The sequence below is a fragment of the Theropithecus gelada genome, chromosome 8, assembly GCF_003255815.1.
Source record: "Theropithecus gelada isolate Dixy chromosome 8, Tgel_1.0, whole genome shotgun sequence".
NCBI classification, from domain to species: Eukaryota; Metazoa; Chordata; class Mammalia; order Primates; family Cercopithecidae; genus Theropithecus; species Theropithecus gelada.
Genome location: NC_037676.1, coordinates 38,918,391 through 38,942,989, shown reverse-complemented (window position 1 = coordinate 38,942,989; position 24,599 = coordinate 38,918,391). Strand labels below are relative to the sequence as shown.

Below are 24,599 nucleotides of genomic sequence, written 5' to 3'. Positions count from 1 at the left end.
TTTAGTTTAGTTTAGTTTAGTTTAGTTTAGTTTAGTTTAGTTTAGTTTGAAATGGAGTCTCACTCTGTCACCCAGGCTGGAGTGCAGTGGCACAATCTCGGCTCACAGCAACCTCCACCTGTAGGGTTCAAGCAATTCTCCTGCTTCAGCCTCTCGAGTAGCTGGAATTCAGGCGCCTAACACCCAGCTAATTTTTGTATTTTTAGTAGAGAAGGGATTTTGCCATGTTTGCCAGGCCGGTCTCAAACTCTTGACCTCAAGTGATCCACCCGCCTCGGCCTCCCAAAGTGCTGGGATTACAGGTGTGAGCCACTGCATCCAGCTCCGACATAGATTTTTAAAATGGAACTTGGCTAGATGATTCTAACAGTCTCTATGAAGGTCCTAGTCCAGGATAGCACAAGCGATGCTGGAGGAGAAAAGCCAGGTGACGGTTTGCTCTACTTGAAAACGAGGAATACCATAAAGCTAGAGTGTTTAAGGCAGATGATATTGTTGCAGGGAAAGACAGACAATGAAACAGAACAGAGAGTCTAGAAAACACATCCATTCATTTTAGAAAATATGACATAAGACTATGCTAATATTGCAGGTTTGTGCTTATTCCTAGGAGGGAATTAGAATTTATTTCTTATACTACTTACAGATAATTATAAGTAGTAAGTGGTAATTATATGTGAATTAAAAACTTAAAAATGAAAGACAAAACAACTTTAGAAGAAAATACATAAACATGTATTTATGAGCCAGGCATGGTGGTTCACACCTATAATCCCAGCACTTTGGGAGGCTGAGGTCAGTGGATCACTTGAGTTTAGGAGTTCAAGACCAGCCTGGGCAAAATGGTGAAACCCTGTCTCTACTAAAAATACAAAAATTAGCCCGGTGTGGTGGCGCATGCTTATAATCCCAGCTACTCGGGAGACTGAGGCAGGAGAATCATTGGACCCAGGAGGCAGAGGTTGCAGTGAGCCCAGATTGAGCCACTGCACTCCAGCCTGGGCAACAGAGTGAGACTCTGTCTCAAAAAAAAAAAAAAAAAATGTATTTCTGACTGATGATGATGGAATAATACCTTATGCAAGACGTCTTAAACCACAAACTTTTACAAATGATTGATAGGTTGACTATATTTAAATTAAGAACTTTTACTTTCAAAAGGCATAAGACGAACCATAACATTTGCAACACATATAATTAACAAAAATCGGCCTCCAGAGTGTCCAAAAGTCTTACAAAAACCAACAGGTAAGATAAAAGCCTATTTAACATACAAATGAGGAAAGACGTCCAGCCACGGTGGCTCACGCCTGTAACCCCAGCACTTTGGGAGGCCGAGGCAGGCGGATCACCTGGACACAGTGGCACATGCCTATAATCAATCTGGGTACTTTGAAAGACCAAGGTAGGAGGATCATTTGAAACCAGGAGTTCAAGACCAGCCTGGGCAATATAGTGAGACCCTGTTTCTATATAAAAATAATTTTTAAAAAATTTAAAGGGAAAATCAGAGAAATGCAAAGTAAAACCATGATGAAGCACCATTATACACCTACCAGACTAGCAATAAACAAATAAATAAAAGACTGAATTAGTGAATTAGTGAATGAAGAAATGAAGTTGACAACACTAAATGTAATGGGGAGGTGGAATTTCAACTTAGTTCAAACATTGTGAAGAACAATTTGGTGTTGGCCAGTAAAATTAAAGATGCACATACCGTCCTGCCGAACAATTCAACTCCCCGGTGTCCACTCTACAGAAAACCTGAATATGTAAACTTGTAGCTATGGGCATGAGTATATGTAACGACATCGCTTTTCATAGCAAAACAAACAAACAAACAAACAGAAATAAATGGAGAATAAGTAAACTGTAGTCTACTTGTACAAAATGAGGCTGTATAGTGGTGAAAATGTGCTATGTCTATTCGACTAATGTGGATGACCCTTAGTGAAATAGGAAAATTGTAGGAAGAAACTCATACATTTTAATTTTTTAGACAAGCTTCAAAACCATACAAAACAAAATAATATGAAAATATGCTGTTTAGGAATACTTTTGTAATAGCGAAAGCATACAAAAGCGAAGGAGGACGATTAATATAATAATCAAGATGATGACACCCGGCAGAAATGTTTTGGGAGAATGAAGTTCAAAACAACACAAAAGGTTGCAACAGTTTTTGGTAATAATCTGTTTCTTAAGTTAAAAGTTGGATATGAGGGTTATTATTTTCCAATTATTCTATATATTCAACTTATTCTATATTCTATATAATTAAATATTTGATTTTTAAAAAGAATAGAAGTTGGGCATGATGGCTCCTCCCTGTAATCCCAGCACTTTGGGAGGCTGAGGTGGAAAGATTGTGGGAGCCCAGGAACTGGAAGCTGCGGCTGCAATGAGCTAGGATCATGATTGTGCCACTGTACTCCAGGCTGGGCAACAAAGCAAGACCTTGTCTCAAAAACAAAACAACAAATAAAAAAACAAACAAACAACAACAACAACACACAAGAAAATAGGACCCAGAATAGCATACAGCATAGTTATAATGGTTATACAGCTATTAATGGAGTTAGAGCTAGATATTCTGCTTCTGAATCTGATATTCTTCTCATACTCCCAGCTGATTTATCTTGAAGAATATCAGTGTATTGTGGGAGCTGACTCTGAAGACTGTTGAGAGAATATGAAGTAGAGAACTTCCTCCTCTACCAGCAGGGAGCTGGTGAAGGAGGAGAACCCTTGCTTTCACATGTAACGTGTGCATTTTGGCTAAGAAGGGTGGTTCCTAAAAGCCAATGACATTATCCTGCAGGGAACCCAGAAGATCTACACATAAACGTGATGAAGCCTCCCCATGTGGCTTTTCCTTCCATGGGACTTTCTAGTGAAGTAGAAAAATGATACCAAGGATTAAACTTCTGCCCAAATGGCAGCTCCATTTAGTGCCTGGCCAGATGTCTTCCACTGTCCCTGTTCTCATTGTCCAGCAAAACACAAAACATATTGGTCAGGTAGCTTTCCCTTTTAAACCCACATGAATCTCAAGGAAAATATAATGTCTGCTCTTGATTAATTTACATTCATCTCCTCAAAATTTTGTGCCATTAGTATTATTATTATTATTTTATTGAGGAAACCGCAGGAAACTTGCTTTTTAAACTTTTCAGGAGCAGAAATTTAGGTTTTACACTGGGAAGTAGCTTTTAAACAATGCAAAACTCAGAAAATCATTGCTTTGAGTCAGTGCTGTAAAACCTCACACTCAGAATGACTCCAGGCTTTTTACATGACATTCTTAACGTTCACTAACTACCAACCCACTCAAAAAGTCACGTGGCCAATGCTTCATTACTGACACACAGGGCAAGGCATTGCGGATGCACAATCCACTCCAGCAGATTGAACTAGACAAGCCATGGTCATGACCACCAAACGATATCTCTTTTGTGCCGTTCTCACTTTTATTAATTGATTGATTTTGAGACAGGCTCTGTCACCCAGGCTGGAGTGCAGTAGCGCCATCATTCCTCACTGCAGCCTCAACCTCCTTTGTTCAAGTGATCTTCGCACATGAGCTACACAAGTAGCTGGGACTACAGGCACATGCACCACCACACCCAGCTAATTTTTCTTTTTCTTTCTCTTTTTTGTTATTGTTGTTGTTGTTGTTTGAGACGGAGTCTGGCTCTGTCCCCCAGGCTGGAGTGCAGTGGTGCAATCTTGACTCATGGCAACCTCCACCTCCCGGGTTTGAGCGATTCTCCTGCCCCAGTATCCAAAGTAGCTGGGACTACTTAGCCCAGCTAATTTTTATAATTTTAGTAGAGACGGGGTTTCACCATATTGGTTAGGCTGGTCTCAAACTCCTGGCCTCAGGTGATCCACCCGCCTCGGCCTCCCAAAGTGCTGGGATTACAGGCATGAATCACCATCCCCAGGCTTTTTTTTTTTTTTTTTTTTTTTGGTAGATATAGGGTCTCGCCATATTGTCCTGGCTGGTCTTAAACAGCTAGGCTCAAGCAATCTTCCTGCCTCAGACTCTCAAAGTGTTGGGACTACAGGCATGAGCCACCACACCTGGCCAGTTCCTACTTTAAAGCCTCATATTTCTACTGGATGTTTTATAATCACCTTAAATTAAATAAGTCTTTAAAAAATTATCTTTGATTATTTTTAAAGAAATTAATTTATGAAGTCTAGGTACGACGTGCATTTGGCACACAATTTACAAAGTTCAACAAAGTATCTACGGAGAAGTATGCTTTCCTCCCATTCCTGACCCCAACAATCAATTCTTCTTACCAAAAGCAACCCTTGGTCACTGGCTGCTTCTAGTGAATGTTTATGGAGAATATTCTCAGATTGGCTGTTGGGCAAGACTTCTAAAGCTTACAATTGACCTTTCTTCTCATCCTCTTGAGGAAGAAAATAAAAAGTTTAACAATTTTGGCCGTGTGTGGTGGCTCACGCCTGTAATCCTAGCACTTTGGGAGACCAAGGCGGTGTATCACCTGAGGTCAAGAGTTTGAGACCAACCTGGCCAACATGGTGAAATCCTGTTTCTACTAAAAATACAAAAATTAGCCTGGCGTGTTGGCGGGTGCTGGTAATCCCAGCTACTCGGTAGGCTGAGGCAGAAGAATCACTTGAACAGAGAGGCAGAGGTTGCATTGAGCCAAGATCGCACCACTGTACTCCAGCCCGGGCAACACAGCAAGACTCCGTCTCAAAAAATTAAGAAGAAGAAGAAAAAATTAAGAAGAAGAAGAAGGAGAACGAAGCCTAAGATCAACAAATTGAACAACTCAAAAAGTAGACAGATACAGAGAAATTTGTACATGTAGTCAGGGGAGAAAGATAAACCGACAGTTAACATCTCAATAGCAACCATGGAAACCAGAAGCTATTGTACTGATATATTCAACATTTAAAAGAATATAGCTGCTAGCAAAAATATCCTTCAGGAATTGAGGAGAAATAAGGCAACTTTTAGAGGGGAGAGTTTACCAAGAGCAGACACTCACTAGAGGAAGTCTTAAAGGATGTACTGAAGGAATTTCTAAAGGAGTGAGGACAAACTTTAGAAGCATTAACATGGGGCTGGGCATGGTGGCTCCCGCCTGTAATCCTAGCACTTTGAGAGGCTGAGGCAGGCAGATTTCCTGAGCTCAGGAGTTTGAGACCAGTCTTGGCAACATGGCAAAACTCCATCTCTACTAAAAATACAAAAAAATTAGCTGGGTGTGGTGGTGCACGCTTGTAATCTCAGCTACTCGGGAGGTTGAGGCACAAGAAATGCTTGAACCCAGGAGGCAGAGTTTGCAGTGAGCCGAGATCATACCATTGCCCTGCCTGGGTGACAGAACAAGACTCTGTCCAAAAAAAAAAAAAAAAATTAAGAAGAAGAAGAAAAAAAGCATTAACATGGGAGGGAGGGGAGTCTGAGTCCTGGAAGCAGAGCTCCACACTGGAACTGGTTCCCTTGCAGTCATTTTCTGTCCAACCAAACAGCTGATCAGACATGGGAGCCAGCCAGAGCTGCACTGGAGATGAATGGGGACCGCTGTATGACATGTGCTTCTGCACCGGGAATTTCCGAAGACTGCACTGGAGGAGTCATTATGTTATACAGCCTCATGATGACAGTGAGGACAGCATGAATGGTCATGAAGATACAAATGGTTCAAAAGAAAGTTGCAGAGAACAAAATATACATTTTTTGATTGCACATGTCACTGGGATAATGAAACATGCCATATCTCAAACAGGAAATGCCCAAGAAAGTGTTCAAGGATGTGTACGTGCGTTCATCAGCTTTATAACACCTGAGGTAACTGAAAGATGCCCCCAAGAGAAACGGAAATGACCAGTGGAGAGGATCTTCTCTTTGCCGTGTCTGCCGTAGGCTTCGACAGTTATGTGGAACCTCTGAAATTGTCCCTTCAGAAACTCAGAGAGGCTATGAAAAGAGAGAAGGGAATTGGTAGAGAAGTCAGAGCTACAGATGGGCTAAGTGAGGAGCTTACGGAATAGGCATTTGCTAGCCAGTCACCAGCCGGCTTCATACCTGCCACTGGGCAACAACAAATGTTATGGTTTATATACCACCATAGCAAGAGATTTCTGGTGTTCGACAAATTCTGTTTCCAGGCTCTGAAGAAATGATGGGGTGAGGAATTTAGGGAAGTGAGAGTGTGTGATTCTGGAATAGAAATACCAGAAGACAATGACTGGTGAAAAAGTTATCCCTTTGTATATTAAGTAGCTGTAATGTAACTTCCTGATGCTTGACTAGTTGAGGTGTTAATTCTGACTGAGAATCTTTTTCATAAATGATATTTATTGATTGATTGATTGAGACAAGGTCTCACTCTGTCCCCAGGCTTCAGTGCAATGGTGTGACCTTGGCTCATTGCAGCCTTGAGGTGCATCCTCCCACCTCAGCCTCCTGAGTAGCTGGAACCACAGGCACTCACCACCATTCCCATCTAATTTTTGTATTTTTTTGTAGAGATGGGGTTTGCTATGTTGCCCAGGCAGGTCTCAAACTCCTGGGCTCAAATGATCCTGCCTCAGCCTCCCAAAGTGCTAGGATTACAGGCATGAGTCAATGCATCTGGCAATGATTTTTTTTTTTTTACTTTGGATTTTAAAAGTATAAAATATTTTTATTTCCTAGGAGAGTTTAATCTTCTATAAGACTCCTGCATGCATTGTGTATTATAATTTATTACGTCAGAAATTTGTAGACAGTCTCTTACTTTCATATTGAGTCGTGCCACTTTTGTAATTCAGAAAGCAGCTGGGTTAATTCATAAAGTCTGCCCTTTTAATAAAATATAAAGGTAGGGTTCATTTTGAATACAAGTTGTTTGTATTGCGAATTTGTATTTGTCCTGGTTATATATCTTGCATGATAGTTTAGTTAGAGTTTTAGCATATACTGTATTTATTAAAATGATTTCCTTTGTAAAGCATTCATAGCTCGAGCAGCATCATTTTTCAACAGTGTAACTGAGTAAGTGTGAATGCAGAAGCAAATATTGTCTGGCCTATTAAACTTGTTGCCGATTAACGGTGTTTACAATGTTCATTGTGCCTGTTAATGTAGTTTTAGTTATTGGAGCTTTTGTTAACACTAGACTTGTTTTTGAGTTACATTATTAAGAGTGTTGAATTCATTTAAGTTTAATGTAGTTCTAGTGCTTGTAAAATGGTGCCCTTTCAGTAAGTATATAATTTTTTTTTCAAACCGTATCTTCAAGTACTATTAACCCTTCAGAAGAATTTTAGGCTGGATGCGGTGGCTCACGCCTGTAATTCCCAGTACTTTGAGAGGCCGAGGCAGGTGGATCACTTGAGGTCAGGAGTTTGAGACCAGCCTGGCCAACATGGTGAAACCCTGTCCCTAGTAAAAATACAAAAAATTAGCCAGGTGTGATGGTGCACACCTGTAATCCCAGTTACTTGGGAGGCTGAGGCAGGAGAATCGCTTGAACCTGGGAGGCAGAGGTTGCAGTGAGCCGAGATCATGCCACTGCACTCCAGCCTGGGCAACAGAGCAAGACTCCATCTCAAAAAAAAAAAAGAAGAAGAAGAAGAAGAAGAAAAATAATTTTATAGGCTGATGGTAAATGTTCTCATTTTACCTTTTAATTGAAATGTGAAGGTTCCTAGTGTACTGTCAGGCATCATTGTGTGTACAGACCTTTTGCATGGGTGAGGGAATGGCTGGAACAGTGGCTATGAACAGTGTGAGGAGAAGCCGTCAACTACTAGTGTGCTCTTGATCCTTGCAGTAAACTAAGCTTAGATAATATAACATGGTATAATTTTTTAGTATTTACTTTGGTTGTTTCTTTTTTAAAGTGAGGATTTGTATTTTCTCAATTATTCTTTTGGTGTTAATTAATCTGAACTTTTTTTTAAATAGTTAATATCAAAAATTGCTATTATGCAGTCTGCCTAAAAGGAAGTTTGAGTGAATGACATTTCTGAAGGATACTCCAGTTTGTAAGGTAGGAACAATTTCCCAGATTCAGGCTGAACAGAGACATTTACTCTGCCAGAAGGACCCTCTGGGGCATATTTGGGCTAATTGGAGTTTAATAACTTCCTCACTTTCTAACCCTATTTAAAAAATAATCAGGCCAGGCATGGTGGCTCACGCCTGTAATCCCAGCACTTTGGGAGGCTGAGGCAGGCAGATCACCTAAAGTCAGGAGTTCAGGACCAGCCTGACCAACATGGAGAAACCCTGTCTCTACTAAAAATACAAAAAATTAGCTGGGTGTGGTGGCGCATGCCTGTATTCCCAGCTACTCGGGAGGCTGAGGCAGAAGAATCACTTAAACCAGGGAGGCAGAGGTTGCAGTGAGCCAAGATCCCGCCACTGCACCCCAGCCTGGGCAACAAGAGCAAAACTCCGTCCCAGAAAAACAAAAAAAGAAACAATCTTCATTATAGAAAGTTCAAATTGAAAAAAAGGAGGGAAGAAGTTAAGTAAAATCAACTACCATCCTCTGTGTTGAAATAATCAATGTAAATATTTTAATAAACATCATTTATCCTTTTTTGCTAAATACGTATATTTTTATCAAAATGTGCTCATATTATGCAAGTTCTGTAACCTGCTTTTTTCACTTAACAATATATTGTGAACATCTCTTATTTATTTATTTATTTTGAGACAGAGTCTCACTCTGTCGCCCAGGCTGGAGTGCAGTGGCAGGATCACGGCTCACTGCAACCTCCACCTCCCAGGTTCAAGTGATTCTCCTGCCTCAGCCTCCTGAGTAGCTGGGATTACAGGCATGTGCCACCATGCCTAGCTAATTTTTGTGTTTTTACTAGAGATGAGGTCTCACCATGTTGGTTACCCTGCCCTCGAACTCCTGACCTCATGTGATCCACCCACCTCGGCCTCTCAGTGTGCTGGGATTACAGGCTTGAGCCACCATGTCTGGGCTGTGAACATCTTTTCTAGGTCAAAAAGAAAAAGAAAGAAATGTTTGTATGATTTTATTATCATATAGAATGTATTAAAGAAGAATCTCAGTGTTGATTACTTTCCATTTGAGTTTAGACAAAATAAGTTCCCAGGCTAAGATGGAAAATCTTTCCATGATATCAAGTGAACTAATGAGAAAGGAACAGTAGCAGAATTTCACACTACACCTTAGCCCCAATTTACTCAATAAGAAACCTGATTTAAATGCATACACTAAATTGTTAGAAAGAAACCCTCAACTCCTCAGTACTGCTAAAAGAAAAAATTCTTAACACTGCCAGTGTGCCAATGGGTCAAGCAAAAGCTGGAGATTCTGTTAATTTGGAAGTAAATAAAGGCAAACATTTCCATGACTTTTGGGGGAGAAAAGTATCCTTCACCTTTTCCGAGAAGAACATTACTTTCTAGAGAACAGGGTCTATCAGTAAGCATGCCAAAAAAAAAAAAAAAAAAAAGAAAAGAAAACAAACAAACAAAACCACATCTCTTAATAATCTGAGCACTCGAAAGTCTGAAAATAGTTTAATCTTCCAATGAGTCAGAAAACTCAGAACTGGCTGAGTCCCTGGAAACCAGTTCCAAAGAAGGACTGGACGCAGCTCCTGCAGACACACACGGTTGACAGGCAGCAGGTGGTGGCAGGCTGACATAGATTTGGTTGTTTCTAGTACCGTATGGACTTCTGCCTTATGGGGGCAGTTTATGAAAATAGACCGGGCTGGTTCTGTCTTCCACTCAGAAGTGAGCACGGTACAAAACTGAGAAAAGCTGGAAAAGGACTTGGGATTCAGGTACGGGGAGGGTGGCTCTCCAAAATGCCACTGCAGTCTGCAACAGGCGTTTTCTACTCAGCCCTGAGTGTGAAGGGGTCTACGTGCCTGGACGGAAGTAGTTATGGATGAAGGGATTAGAGCTCATGACTCTTACTAAAGTTGGGCTCGAAAAGAAGCTATTGTTTGGTATGCTCCATTTTGGGGAATGGAAGCAGAGGGAAAAAGTCCAGCCAAGCTCTATTTATCATGCAGAAGAAAGTTAATAATTACAAACCAGAGGCAATGCCTGGAGCGTTCATGTGATTCCTTAAATCTTGCAATTTCTAGTGTTTGTTACTACTTTTATAACTTCATTTCTTGCAGTTACTATTGCTGCATAGAAACCACTCCAAACATAGGGGCGTGAAGCAACCACTGTGTTCTGCTGATGGGGAGTCTGGACAAGACGAGTTGGCAATGGCTTGTCTCTGCTCCACAGGGCTGGTGCCTCAGTTGGGAAGACTTCAAGATGGGACATAAGTTGGCGTGGGAGCCTAGAACCATCTGAAGGCACCTTGACTCCTGGGCTGAAGCCAACTGGGGAACCCACACATGGCTCTTTGATGTGGTTTGCCTGTGTCGTTTGCACAGCATAGTGGTGTCAGGGTAGGTGGACTTTTTACCTAGCGGCTCAGGACACAAGGTAGAACCTGCATCACCTTTTCTAGTCTTGCCTCAGAAGTCAGTGCTATTCCCTCTACTACATTATATTGGCGACACGCATATCACAAGCAGGAGCACAGAGTCCACCCCTGGATGAAAGGAATACCCAGGCCACACTGTGGAGGAGCGTGCAGGATGGCATGGGGCCATCCTTAGAAAATGCAGTCCAATCCATTCAGCTGTTTCTCCATATAGATGAATGTGACTAGGAGTAAAACATTGAAACGAAATTATGTCTGCATGGGAAAAGGTGCCTTTTGGGAAAACAAGGGCAGTAGCCCTGGGACCTCCTCAGACAATGAGACCTCCTGCAGAGGCTGAGCAGGAGAGCACAGCGGGTTGGCCTGGGCCTAAGAAGTGAGTCTGGGCTGGGCACAGTGGCTCACAGCTGTAATCCCAGCACTTTGGGAGGCCGAGGTGGGCAGATCACTTCAGGTTAGGAGTTCCAGACCAGCCTGGTCAACATGGCGAAACCCCATATTTACTAAAAATACAAAAATTAGCTGGGCGTGGTGGTGCCTGCCTATAATCCCAGCTACTAGGGAGACTGAGGCAAGAGAATTGCTTGAACCCAGGAGGTAGAGGTTGCAGTGAGCCGAGATCGCGCCACTGCACTCCAGCCTGGGTGACAGAGTGAGACTCCATCTCACACACATACACACACAAAAGTGAGTCTGAAAGTGAGCCCTAGGAAAGCCTGTGACAGTCAGACACTGAGTGCACCATCTTACTGCTACATGCACTGGGGCCTTGTGGAAGGTTTCTGATAATCTTCCAAAATTACTTCCTTGTGCTCATCCATGTGATCTGAAGACACCTGCACTATCTCCCTAATAGCCTTGATATCCTGAGTGATGGATATCAGGCTTTCTTGGCAAAGCTAAAACACATCTCATCTCATTTCAGCTTGGCAAAGCCACCATACAACTTAGGGGACTGGTTTGGCGGAAGGCCTACTGATGTGATCATGAGGGCTTTAAAATGAAAATTCAAGGAAATAGAGAAAATAAAAATATAAAATATAAAACCAGGAAGTGGAATGGAAATAATACCTAATCCTATGACTTCACATAGATTTCTGCTAGTACTGAGAGGCTGGGATGACAAATTATATTTACTTTTTAAATACAGGATAATAAAACTCGGCACCACCTAGCATCTTTCTTCCTCCCTGCTGTCCTGCTTCCTATAAACACTCTCTTTTCCCAGAATCTTTCTTTCAGGGATTTCAGCAGGATTCAGGGAAAACGATACTTAGACTCTGGTTTTCTCTTGTTAGGAAATCACACCCCTCTCTCACATCCTCCTAATACATTCTTCAGATTGCTCTGAGAGAAGAATTTGAAGAGCCTGCCAGATTTTGGAAACTGAATGCAATAACCAGAATAAGATTTGTAACCAGTCCAGGAAGGTTGGGCCCCGTAACTGACCATGCCTGTGTTAACCAGAGTAACAGGGAGAGGCTCCCTAATGGAACAGGATATTTATTCTGGTATAGGGCATTGCAATGGGAATACGTGTGCCGTAATAAACCATGTGGGTATTCAGAGAGATAAAGGAAGACACACATTTTTAAAGGAAAAATGAGGACAATTACATAAATGTTTTGAGATCATTATCCTTGGCTATGGGCATCAATAAAAGGGTGGCACAAGGCCAACGTTGGAAAGGCAGTTGCTGGGCAGATGTCATTGTGTAAGTATTTTTGGGTGTGTGTAAGGTGTGATGGCCTTTGTGCAAGGTGGTGACTTTTTCAGTCCTTTGGAAAAGATTTTGTTATCAAGCATTACGCATTTATCTCTTTATAGCCTTCCCCAGCTCTATTTGTCAAGGTTTAAAATTTTTTCTTCAACACAGGTGACTCCATTTTGATTCTGACAACTTTCTTACTTTTGACAACTCAGCCTGCCCTAGCTACAGAAAGAGAGAACAGGCCTTCCATTAGACAAGGCTTAAAACCAAGGTCAGATATCTCAGGAACCAACAGAGGGGGTTAGAATAAAAGGGGCATTAGAGAGTGTAGACAAACTGCTCTGCAGTACCTAACACTGTGGGATGGGGCATGTGCGACCAACATTGCTGTGCATCCCATCCCCTCCTCTCAAGCTTCAGGCAAGACCTCAACATGCCTAAGAAATGTCTGGCCACTGCAGAAGGGAAACCATCTTAATCACGGAAGAATATAAAGGATAGGGAGAATACAAAGCTGTGACAATAGCTCTCCAAGATAACATGCGCTTAACCTAAAAGAAAGATCGTCCACCAGCGTCATCTGGTGGATGAATGTATCGTCACCCCTTCAGGACATGCCTGGTCTCCAGGTCCCCTTCCCCCAAGCAGAGCCCAGGACCCCTGGGGGATTGTTCAGGAGCATGGGAGGCATCTTACTGTGCATCTGTCCTAAGGTTTTGGTGATGTCCTGAATAGACAGTCTCAGTCGCTGCAGGGCTTGGAGCAGGGCCTCCTGGTTGGGCTGCAAGATAGCATTCACGGCCTGAACAAGAGCCTGGGAATGAGATTCATGTATACAACTTATTAGCACTTCCTTAAAGTCCATGCGGGCAGAGTAAGCTTCATACTGTGGGAACCCAGGGGAGGACTGGACAGTTTATCAGAACTTCCTGGGAACATCCTAAGCTAGATCCACTGTGGTGTCAGCCTGACAGCCAGAAGCTCCCTGGGGACCTCCCAGACAGACCCCTAGTTTTGTGTTTCGGGAATTTCAGCTGATAGTTACTTCTTGCACCTCCCAAGGGCCTGAGTACTATTATTTTACTCCTTTCGTCTCTCAGATTTGTCACATATTGTGATCAGTTCTACTTCTGCATTTCCAACTGGGGCATCCTTGCTCCGAAAAAGTCTCATATAAAGTCAGATTTAAATGGTTTGACTCTGTGTCCCCACCCAAATCTCATCTTGGATTGTAATCCCCACATGCTAATGGAGGGACCTGGTGGGAGGCGATTGAATTACGGGGGTGGGTTCTCCCATACTCTTTTCATGATACGAGGGAGAGTTTTCACAAAATCTGATGGTAAAAAAAGTGTTTGGCAGCTCCCCACTTTGCTCTCTCTCTCTCTCCTGCTGCCTTGTAAAGAGGTTCTTGCTTCCCCTTCACTTTCCTCCATGGTTGTAAGTTTCCTGAGGCCTCCCCATCCATGCAGAACTATGAGTGAATTAAACCTCTTTCCTTTATAAATTACCCAGTCTCAGGTAGTATGTTTATAGCAGCGTGAAAATGGACTAATACACAGACAGATTCTACAGAGCCCCCAGCTCTAGAACCCCCTCTGCTGGGAAGACTTCCTTGTCTTCCTTGAGTCTCTACTTCGTCTGAACTATACTTAGAAGGCCGATATTTGATTCTGTGTCTTCCAATGCACTAAACACATGGATGAAAACTAAAGTAACCGTGGAGTTTAACTATTGAGAGAGAAAGAAAGTGCTATAATATACCAGCAATGGGTCACCCCATTGAGGACACAGTAGGTGCTCAACATATGCTTATCAAGGGAGGTAGTGTTGGCTGGGCACGGTGGCTCACACCTGTAATCCCAGCACTTTGGGAGGTCGAGGCAAGTGGATCACAAGGTCAGGAGTTTGAGGCCAGCCTGATCAACATGGTGAAACCCTGTCTCTACTAAAAATACAAAAATTAGCCAGGCATGGTGGCATGCCCTACTTAGAAGGCTGAGGGAGGAGATTCGCTTGAACCTGGGAGGCAGAGGTTGCAGTGAGCTGAGACCACGCCATTGCACTCTGGCCTGAGGACAGAGCAAGACTCCATCTCAAAAAACAAACAAACAAAAAAAGCAGTTGGGGGAGGTAGCGAGGGAAGGCAAAAATCTAACTGAAATATTTTTAGGCAAGGCATTAACGCTGTAGCTGATCACAGGCTGCATCACTGTCTTTTGTCTTCTATCCAGCCTTCCTGGTACCTGTCTGACTCCTGAAGAATTTCCAGTTTGAGGCCCAGTGCAGTGGCTCACACCCGTAATCCACGTTAATCCATCTTCAACCACTGTATCCATCATGAGCTTCTGTTAGGGCTGGGAAAATGTCTGTCTTGTTAGATCCAATTTCCCATTGCCCAAAACAATGCCTGTTTGTTGAATGGAGAAAAGGTCCATTCCAAATTTTATAGGAATTGAGAAAAGGGAGCAAATACGGTGGCCTAGAGCTTAGATCTCTTCTCTCAGACTTGAACTAAGCAGGACAAGGTCTATGTTCATTCGTATTGAGAAATCCACTGCAGGAAAGACAGAATGGGAAGCTCAAGCTCATTTAAAAGGAAAAGGTGCTATAAGGTGAGAAGGTACCTTTATCCCGGGCACTGCTGCTTTCTCCACCAAAGCGGTCACCAGTATAAAGCCATGCAGGCTCTCTCCCCCAGGAAATGAGATGATGGTCTCCAGGTTCCTTGGGAAGGAGAGGACCACATGGTTAGGGATGTGGAGACTGTACTGTGAGTACTCACTGCCCAGAGATCCCTGCCGAGTTAGGTAACTGCAGGGTGGAATCACTGCACAACCTTTTCCTTTCCATAAGACAATCCTGAAGATGGGCATATACTTTCAGCAATGTTCAGGGAGGAAAGAGAACAGATAAGTTCAATCTCATGCTCACCTGACAGGCAGCCTCCCAATGTCTAGCATGACCCTGATGGTCCTGGACTATCTCCACAGTGGAATAAGTGGCTGAATGAGAAGTTCCTAGTAAGAGATGTAGCTGATTCTCCACAGGACCAGTTCTATGGCCCATCAACATCATTTCTAACAAAAGCCAGAGTCTTGGAGCTAGAGAGACCCAGGCAACAGCTAAGTCCATGCTCTTTTTTCTACAGGTATGAAACCATGGCCCACGGAAGCAAAGCAGCTTGCCCAAGGTCATATAGCCAGCTAATCACAGGAGCAGGCTGAGAAGAGTTTCACAACTCAGGCCAGTGCTGCCTCTAATCCGTTTATACGTGTATTAGTTCGTTCTCACACTGCTATAAAGAACTACATGAGACTGGGTAATTTATAAAGAAACGAGGTGTAATTGACTCAGAGATCCTTAGGCTTACCAGCAAATGAGGCTACGAGGCCTCACGAAACTTTTCAATCATGGTGGAAGGGGAAGCATGCATCTTACATGGTGGCAGGAGGTGGGGGGAAGTGCCACACTTTTAAACCATCAGATCTTGTGAGAACTGGCTGGGCACAGTGGCTCAATCCTATAATTCCAGCACTTTGGGAGACCAAGGTAGTCGGATTACCTGAGGTCAGGAGTGCGAGATCAGCCTGGCCAACATGGTGAAACCCTGTCTCTACTAAAAATACAAAAATTAGCCGGGCGTGGTGGGACATGCCTGTAATCCAAGCTATGCAGGAGGCTGAGGCAAGAGAATCGCTTGAACCTGGGAGGCAGAGGTTGCAATGAGCCGAGATCATGCCACTGCACTCCAGCTGGGGTGACAGAGTGAGACTCTGTTGCAATAATAATAATAATAATGAGATCTTGTGAGAACTCACTCACTATCATGAGAATAGCACTGGGGAAATCCACCCCCATGATCCTGTCACCTCCCACTGGGTCCCTCTCCTGACATGTGGGGATGAAAATTTGACATGAGATATGGGTGGGAACACAGAGCCAAACTCTATCTATCTAACTATCTATCTATCTATCTGTCTGTCTATCTATCTATCTATCTATCTATCTATCTATCTATCTAATCTATCTATCTCAATGCTGTGCAATCAAATGGGATCTGGAAGGCTGTTACAGAGGGATCATTTCGAAATGACCTGCTGTCATTTAAACGGAGTAAAACATCTACAAAACCTAAAACCTTAACTCTATGGATCATATTTGCCCTTCACATTTTAAGCATGAGACAAAGATGAAAAACAAAACCAATGTCAAACCAAACCAAACCAAGTCAAAGTCAAGACTTATATTGTTCCAGCAGCAACATTAGCTTGGGAAATGATGTCTTCACATTCTGTGCCCCCATCTGCCCAGTTTTTCTACTGGACACTCTCATTTGATGGGTTTGGCAATAGAAGCTGAGGTTTGGTGATGGGAGAAGCAACACTGGATCAGAGGCTATTTTTGTTTTCCAGGAGAAGCAGAGCCTAAGGATGTGTGGATCAGACCTGCCCCGTGACCTCCAGTCTATGTAATAACAGGGTCTTTTGAAGGGATTTTTCTGTAGCCAATCTGCAATCTGGCCTCCCATAGAAGATATAGTGAGATGAGAAATATTTTTTTCAAACAGTTAAACTTCAACTGGGTGCAGTGGCTCACGCCTGCAATCCCAGCACTTTGGGAGGCGAGGTGAGTGGATCACCTGAGGTCAGGAGTTCAAGACCAGCCTGGCCAACATAGTGAAACCCTGTGTCTACTAAAAATACAAAAATTAGCCAGGTGTGGTGGGGGGTGCCTGTAATCTCAGGTACTCAGGAGGCTGAGGCAGGAGAATCCCTTGAACCCAGAGGCAGGAGTTGCAGTGAGCCGAGATCATGCCACTGCAACAGAATAAGACTAAGTCTCAAAAAAAAAAAAAAAAAAAAAAAAAAAAAACTTCAAAGAGTTACTGAAATTTGGTAAAGTTTAATTTTGTTTTCTTTGCATTGCATGTTACTTGTTTTATTATGTACAGACTGGAAAATACAGTAAAAAAAAATTCCCTAATCTATACAAGGAAGAGGCAATCACTGTTAATTTTTAGATTGTGAACTTCAGGCACATTTCCTTCTAGTATACTTTTTATGCATTTTATATGGTTGATATTATACTATACATCTAATTTAGCATGCTTTGTTCTTTGTTTTACTGTAAGATTTTAAATTTGGCATAGATTCTAAAGTGCATAAATGATTTCTGAGAACTTACCCAATTTCCAGGAATCTAGCCCAATTTCAGTTATTGATGACCACCAAGAGAAAAAAAAAAATAAAAGAACAATTAAGTTTGTAAACCAGATGTATTAATAACTTCTAGGGTCACACGTCCACAGGCATGCACACTTGTTTGCAAGGCACTGCAGACACACACACATCCACACTTGCTTTGAATTCTGCAGGTTGTGGCTGAACCATGGAATGCTGTGTGACAAAGGGTGAGTGACATCTCCACTCACATTCCAGCCCCAGAATATTTGGCCTATGGCCATCTTAATAAATTATTAGGCTGCGCACAGTGGCTCATGCCTGTTATCCTAGCACTTTGGGAGGCCAAGGCGGACGGATCATGAGGTCAGGAGTTTGAGACCAGCCTGGCCAATGTGGGGAAACCCTGTCTCTACTAAAAATGCAAAAATTAGGCAAAGCTCGGTGGCTCACACCTGTAATCCCAGCACTTTGGGAGGCCGAGGTGGGCGGATCACGAGGTCAGGAGATCAAGACCATCCTGGCTAACATGGTGAAACCCCATCTCTACTAAAAATACAAAAAATTAGCTGGGCATGGTGGTGGGCACCTGTAGTCCCAGCTACTCGGGAGGCTGAGGCAGGAGAATGGCGTGAACCCAGGAAGCAGAGCTTGCAGTGAGCTGAGATGGCACCACTGCACTCCAGCCTGGGCAACAGAGTGAGACTCCGCCTCAAGAAAAAGCAATAAAAAGAATTAGTTGGGTGTGGTAATGGGTGCCTGCAATCCCAGCTACTCAGGAGGCTGAAGCAGGAGAAGTGCTTGAACCCAGGAGGCAGAGGTTGCAATAAGCCGAGATCATGCCACTGCACTCCAGCCTGGGAGACAGAGTGAGACTCTGTCTCTGAAAATAAATAAATAAATAAATGAGTTATTTCACTCCTCTTACATTTTTGTATTTACCACAATCCCACATTTTGTTCTAGCTAGTTGATTCCTACTCAACTTTTAGAATTTGCCTTACATCAAGTTCTGCCCCCTCACCAAGATTTTTGCTGATTTGTAAAGCCTGCATTGATGCCATTTCTCTGAAATTCTAAAGGACATATTGTTTGAGTCACTCTTTGACATTTGTCATATAGTGTCTTGTTATTTAACCACATGGGGAGTACTTTGCTTTTATTTCTTTCATTTCTTCATAGCACTTAGCTCTGTGCTAGGCATATTAAAAGGTTTCAAGGCCGGGCGCGGTGGCTCAAGCCTGTAATCCCAGCACTTTGGGAGGCCGAGACGGGCGGATCACGAGGTCAGGAGATCGAGACCATCCTGGCTAACACGGTGAAACCCCGTCTCTACTAAAAATACAAGAAAATTAGCCGGGCGAGGTGGTGGGCGCCTGTAGTCCCAGCTACTTGGGAGGCTGAGGCAGGAGAATGGCGTGAACCCGGGGGGGCGGAGCTTGCAGTGAGCCGAGATCGCGCCACTGCACTCCAGCCTGGGGCACAAAAAAAGACTCCGTCTCAAAAAAAAAAAAAAAAAAAAAAAAAAAAAGGTTTCAAAAGATAATTACCAAACAGAATAACTGGTGAGACCCAGGACTGTGTCCGCATCTCTGGAATTAAACTAGCCCTTCACTCTTCCTTCCTAGGAAACTATTAATAGCTTTTTTGTTGTTGCTTTATAGTGTTTGTTTTTGAGACAGGATCTCACTCTGTCGCCCAGGCTGGAGTGCAGTGGTGGAATCTTGGCTCACTGCAACCTCTGCCTCCTGGGTTCAAGTGATTCTCCTGCCTCAGCCTCCCGAGTAGCTGGAATTGCAGGCACCCACTGCCACACCTGGCTAATTTTTGTATTTTTAGTAGAGACAGGGTTTCACCATGTTGGCCAGGCTGGTCTAGAACTCCTGACCTCAGGTGACCTGCCCACCTGGGCCTCCCAAAGTGCTGGGATTACAGGTGTGAGCCTCTGTACCTGTCTGTTGTTGCATTTTTGACTACCATTCTAGTACAGTCATTTTTCCCTTCAACCTTCTCTTATTCTGTCTTTCTCTTTGAGTAACAAATCCAGCTAATTCACTATTCAGTACCTTGAACAGAATAAATTATGCACATATATTTATTATTTTTTATCCAAATTCTTACCCAGATTCAGCAGTTTTCAGTAGTCACCCATTTTATTATTAAAGCATAATTAATCAAGGATCAGAATTCATAATTGCAGAAAACATAAACCTCCAGGGCTCAGAGCTCCTGAGAGACATGAGATGGCCCAATCTCACTTCTTCCAATGGGGCACATAATTTTTTTTTTTTTTTTTTGAGGCAGAGTTTGTTACCCAGGCTGGAGTGCAATGGCATGATCTTGCTCACTGCAACCTCCACTTCCTTGGTTCAAGCGATTCTCCTGCCTCAGCCTCCCAAGTAGCTGGCATTACAGGCATGCACCACCATGCCTGGCTAATTTTTTTGTATTTTTAGTAGAGACAGGGTTTCACCATGTTGGACAGGCTGGTCTTGAACTCCTGACCTCAGGTGATCCACCTGCCTCAGCCTCCCAAAGTGCTGGGATTACAGGCATGAACCACCGCGCCTGGTCGGGGCACATAAATTAGTCTTAAAATCTAGGCTGTCTACTAAATACATAACCCTTTTAAGTAGATTCCCATCATCGCCTCTGGCAATCTCATGGCTGAGGAAGTTCTTCCTCACATCAAACCTCAGTGAATCTTCAGCTGTTGTAACCAGCCACAAAAGAAACTGCTGTCTCTTTTATCCGGAGCTGAAATAAATTTGGCTGCGAAAATTAAGGTGAAAGGAAAATTTAACATTTTAGATGATGCGTCCAATTCTATTTGTTGAATTTCTTGTTTGTTAAAAACTCATGCTATTCCTTCTATAGACAAATGTCCTTATTCGCAGCCCAACTGTCAAAGGAATGATGTGACTTTGGTGGAATAGACGGAATTATTAATCAAATTCTCAATCCAACCCACCTGGAGCATCTGCTCTGAATTCATCCATAATCATTCTCTTCTCATCACTATATAATGATTACTTATCAAAGCCAACTGGTTCTAACCTGATGTCAATGGAGAGCATCTTAGAGAATAAACAGTTTGAAGAGAAAGAACAAATAAAAGCTGATTTTGCAGGAGCTTGATGGTCAGGTTGAAAAATTCACACATGATGTGGAAATAAACAAGACAAAATGGCCTGAGCCATTGTGTTCAGAGCGGACTGAGAGGAAACTTCTGGGGCCTGTGATTTTTGAATTTTTGGTCAAGCTCACCCTTTCTTTGGAACCATAAAGCAGACCATAAATATGACCATCCCTAATTATTAAAAAAGCCTGGGCGTTTCCTGTGGGAAAAAAGTCACAAGACTGCCTCCGGCAGAGTTTCAGTCTGTGGAAATTCAAAACATTCTCTTCCTTCCTTACCCGTCTGGATCTTTTTTAGTCCAGTTTGTCAGCACCAAGTCTGAGTGGACCAGGATAGGAGGGAGCCCCAAGTTCCTGGAGACTTCAACAAATGGAAGGGCAAGATTCCTTGGCAGGACCTTTCAGAAATAAATCAAGACAAATAGCATATTCTAGAAAGCTTGCAGCAGAGGAAATAATCATGGTTGCCTTTTATTCCAGCAATCCTGTGGTACACAGATGACCTGGGAACCAAGTTTGAATTACCTGAGTGATGCATATTCATATGCCTCACACATATCTTTCTGTTAATGACCCAGTGGAAATACTGCTTATGAGTACACGGTACAATATACGTGAAAATTACAACATTGGACCATACATGTACATATAGAATATAAAATAACCTCTGCAAACTGACTGTGCAAAGAAAGGCACTACCAAAACAATTAAACATAAACTGGGGCCAGAGGAGATTACCAATAGAAAAAAGTTTTGATAGATGGGTAAGTAGGTAGATGGATAGAAATATATATATATATATATAGAAAGAGAGAGAGAGAGAGAGAGAGATGACAGATACATAGATAGACGATAGAAAGATGATGATAGAGCGATAGATAGATGATAGATTTATTGACTGATTGACTGATAGAGATATACAGCTAGATGCAGAAACTTGTGTGTGCACCAGGGTATGAGCCAGGGAGACCCCAGCGCCCTAGAAAAGCATGAGGATAGACCACCTCAGCCCGTGGGGAAACTGACTCTCTCTCATTCATTAGTCAAACCCAGTAACACCTTCAAGTAAGCCACCGCAGGACAGATCCCTTCACCCTTTTTTATCCAAGGAGCCCTCCACAGTGCTTTATCAGTCACAAGTCCAGAAAAGCTGCATGGGGTTCTCTATCGGAGGTAAAGGCTGAACGAGTCTAGATTCAAACCCCATCCTTGTGCCCCCTCTTCCTTTTCCATTTTCATTTCTCCGTAAGATAAAATATCCATTAAGAATGCCCTGCTTTTGCCTTCATTTTTCCCTTGAATTTTTTCTTGGGTGGAAAACAATGAAGAGCTTTAAAAGGTTTTGCAGTGTGAACCTCGGGTACACTTTCCTCAGAATGCACTGGAAAGCTAGGTACTTTCTGAGCTGAAAAGTCAAGGGAGGAGAAACAAAGAAAGTGAAAGGTGATCTGAGGCGAGATGGCGGGTATGGGGAGCCTCCCGGTTCCCTGGAACTACCAGGGCACAGCTGGGAGGAGAAGACTTCCTTCCCCTATCGCTCTTCTCTCCCCCAAACCCCAATTTAGGATAATGATTTGCAGAGGGGATGGTCTAAAGAGGATCCACTGGGATGTGCCTAGACTTCAAACTTTTCAGCATCAGACACACAGTTTTGAAAATGTAATGCACTGGCCGGGTGCTGGGGCCCATGCCTGTAATTGCAGCACTCTGGGAGACCCAGGTGGGTGGATCACCTGAGGTCAGGAGTTCGAGATCAGCCTGGCCAACATGGTGAAACTCTGTCTCTACTAAAAATACAAAAAAAAAAAAAAAAAAATAGCTGGCCATGATGGCAGGTGCCTGTAATCCCAGCTACTCAGGAGGCTGAGGCCAGAGAATCCCTTGGACCCGGAAGCCAAGGTTGCAGTGAGCCGAGATCATGCCACTGCAGTCTAGCCTGGGCGACAAGAGTGAAACTCTGTATCAAAAAAAAAGAAGATATGCACTGACAAATAACAAGGCTGACGTGGCTCTACACTGTTCCTCTTCCTTGAGTCTCCTTTGCTTCCCTGAGAGAGAAGAAGTAAGATCAATCAGGCAAACACAGTGGGCACAGGCTGTTCTCTTCACCGTGGAGTTCTAGGACATGGGTAACTCCCTGATTTCTGGGAAAGGCACACTTTTAAAACTGACAAGGAATAGTAACTGACACTGTGGATGGAAACTGTACAAAGTTATACAATGATTCAGAAGAGATTTGGATGAAATATTAAAAGACAGACTAATAATTGACTGGATAGAAAGCGGTATTAAAAAAAAAATAATGAAGATGAGTGTTGTAAATGTCAATATGTCCCTTGGAGAAAGAAGGAGGCCGGGCGCGGTGGCTCAAGCCTGTAATCCCAGCACTTTGGGAGGCCGAGATGGGCGGATCACGAGGTCAGGAGATCGAGACCATCCTGGCTGACACGGTGAAACCCCATCTCTACTAAAAAATACAAAAAAACTAGCCGGGCGAGGTGGCGGGCACCTGTAGTCCCAGCTACTCGGGAGGCTGAGGCAGGAGAATGGCGTGAACCCGGGAGGCAGAGCTTGCAGTGAGCTGAGATCCGGCCACTGCACTCCAGCCTGGGCGACAGAGCGAGACTCCGTCTCAAAAAAAAAAAAAAAGAAGGCTGCACTAGTAAAATCAGAAGATCTGGGTTCTGGCCTTGGCTTTTCCACTAACATGCTGTCTGACCTTGATTTAGGAAATAAGTGTCTGTGCTTTTCAGTTGTAAAATGGGCCTGGTATGGCTCTCGTTACTTTACAGGATTATGAAGAGCAACCTGTATAATTTATATACGTAAGAGTACAAAATGCTGTGAGGTTTTTATGAATTCTCAGAGTCTGTCTTCAGGTCCAGCATTGTGGCTCACGCCTATAATCCCAGGACGGGAGGCAAAGGCAGGAGGATCACTTGAGGCCAGGAGTTTAAGAGCAACCTGGGCAAAAGAGCAAGACCCTCATCTCCACAAAAAATTTTTAACGATTAGCTGGGTGTGGCGGTATGTGCTGCTAGCCCCAGCTTCTCGGGAGGCTGAGGTGTGAGTGTGGGGAAAAGAAAGAGAGATCAGCCTGTTACTGTGTCTATATAGAAAGAAGTAGACATAAGAGACTCCATTTTGTTCTGTATTTGAGATGCTGTTAATCTGTGACCCTACCCCCAACCTTGTCCTTGCAAGAGACATGTGCTGCGGTGACTCAAGGTTTAATGGATTTTGGGCTGTACAGGATGTGTCTTTGTTAAACAAGTGCCTGAAGGCAGCTTGCTGGTTAAAAGTCATCACCATTCTCTTAATTTCAACTACCCAGGGACACGTACACGGCCAAAGGTCGCAGGGACCTCTGCGTAGGAAAGCTAGGTATTGTCCAAGGTTTCTCCCCATGTGATAGGCTGAAATAATGCTAAAAGTTTATGGAGATGTTTGCATATGCATCTCAAGGCACAGCATTTTCCTTTAAACTTATTCATGTCACAGAGGTTTTTGTTCACATGTCTTACTGCGGATTTCCTCCCTACAATGATCCTATTGTCCTGCCACTCCCTTATCTTTAAGATGGTAAAGATAATTATCAATAAATACTAAGGGAACTCAGAGACCGGTGCCGGCATGGGTCCTCTGTAAGCTGAGCGCCAGTCCCCTGGGCCCACTTTCTCTTTCTCTATACTTTGTCTCTGTGTCTCATTTCTTTTCTCAAGTCTCTCGTTCCACCTAACGAGAAACACCCACAGGTGTGGCGGGGCAGGCCACCCCTTCATGTGGGGGTCGCTTGAGCCCAGGAGGAGTTGAGGCTGCAGTGAGCTATGATTGCACCATTGCACTCCAGCCTGGGCAACATAGTGCGACCCTGTTTAAAAGCAAAAAAGCAATCTGCCTTCACATGCAGCTCTTCAAACATTCTTGGAAAAGGGTGCCAAAAAACAAACAAACAAAAACAAATTCAAAAGCTTATAAAAGGAAGAAATAGCTATCAGTTTAAAAAACAAATTAGCTTCTTAGTCAGAAAAAAAATAAAAAATTCCTTCATTTAAATGGCCCTTCAGGTTGGGCGCAGTGACTCACGCCT

At 43.2% G+C, this 24,599-nt stretch overlaps 1 protein-coding gene and 1 pseudogene across 1 annotated transcript in view; one reads left to right on the top strand and one right to left on the bottom strand.

The window, feature by feature from the left end:
• IDO2 (indoleamine 2,3-dioxygenase 2) overlaps nucleotides 1-24,599 on the bottom strand; it is a 78,438-nt gene that overhangs the window by 12,135 nt on the left and 41,704 nt on the right. The window contains exons 5-8 of the mRNA XM_025394787.1: nucleotides 20,789-20,907; nucleotides 17,377-17,391; nucleotides 14,817-14,916; nucleotides 12,886-13,003 (exon numbers count right to left, since the gene is read on the bottom strand). Coding sequence (XP_025250572.1) covers nucleotides 12,886-13,003; nucleotides 14,817-14,916; nucleotides 17,377-17,391; nucleotides 20,789-20,907 — 352 coding nt within the window. The remainder of the gene's footprint in view (nucleotides 1-12,885; nucleotides 13,004-14,816; nucleotides 14,917-17,376; nucleotides 17,392-20,788; nucleotides 20,908-24,599) is intronic.
• On the top strand, nucleotides 5,562-6,185 carry LOC112629769 (annotated as a pseudogene).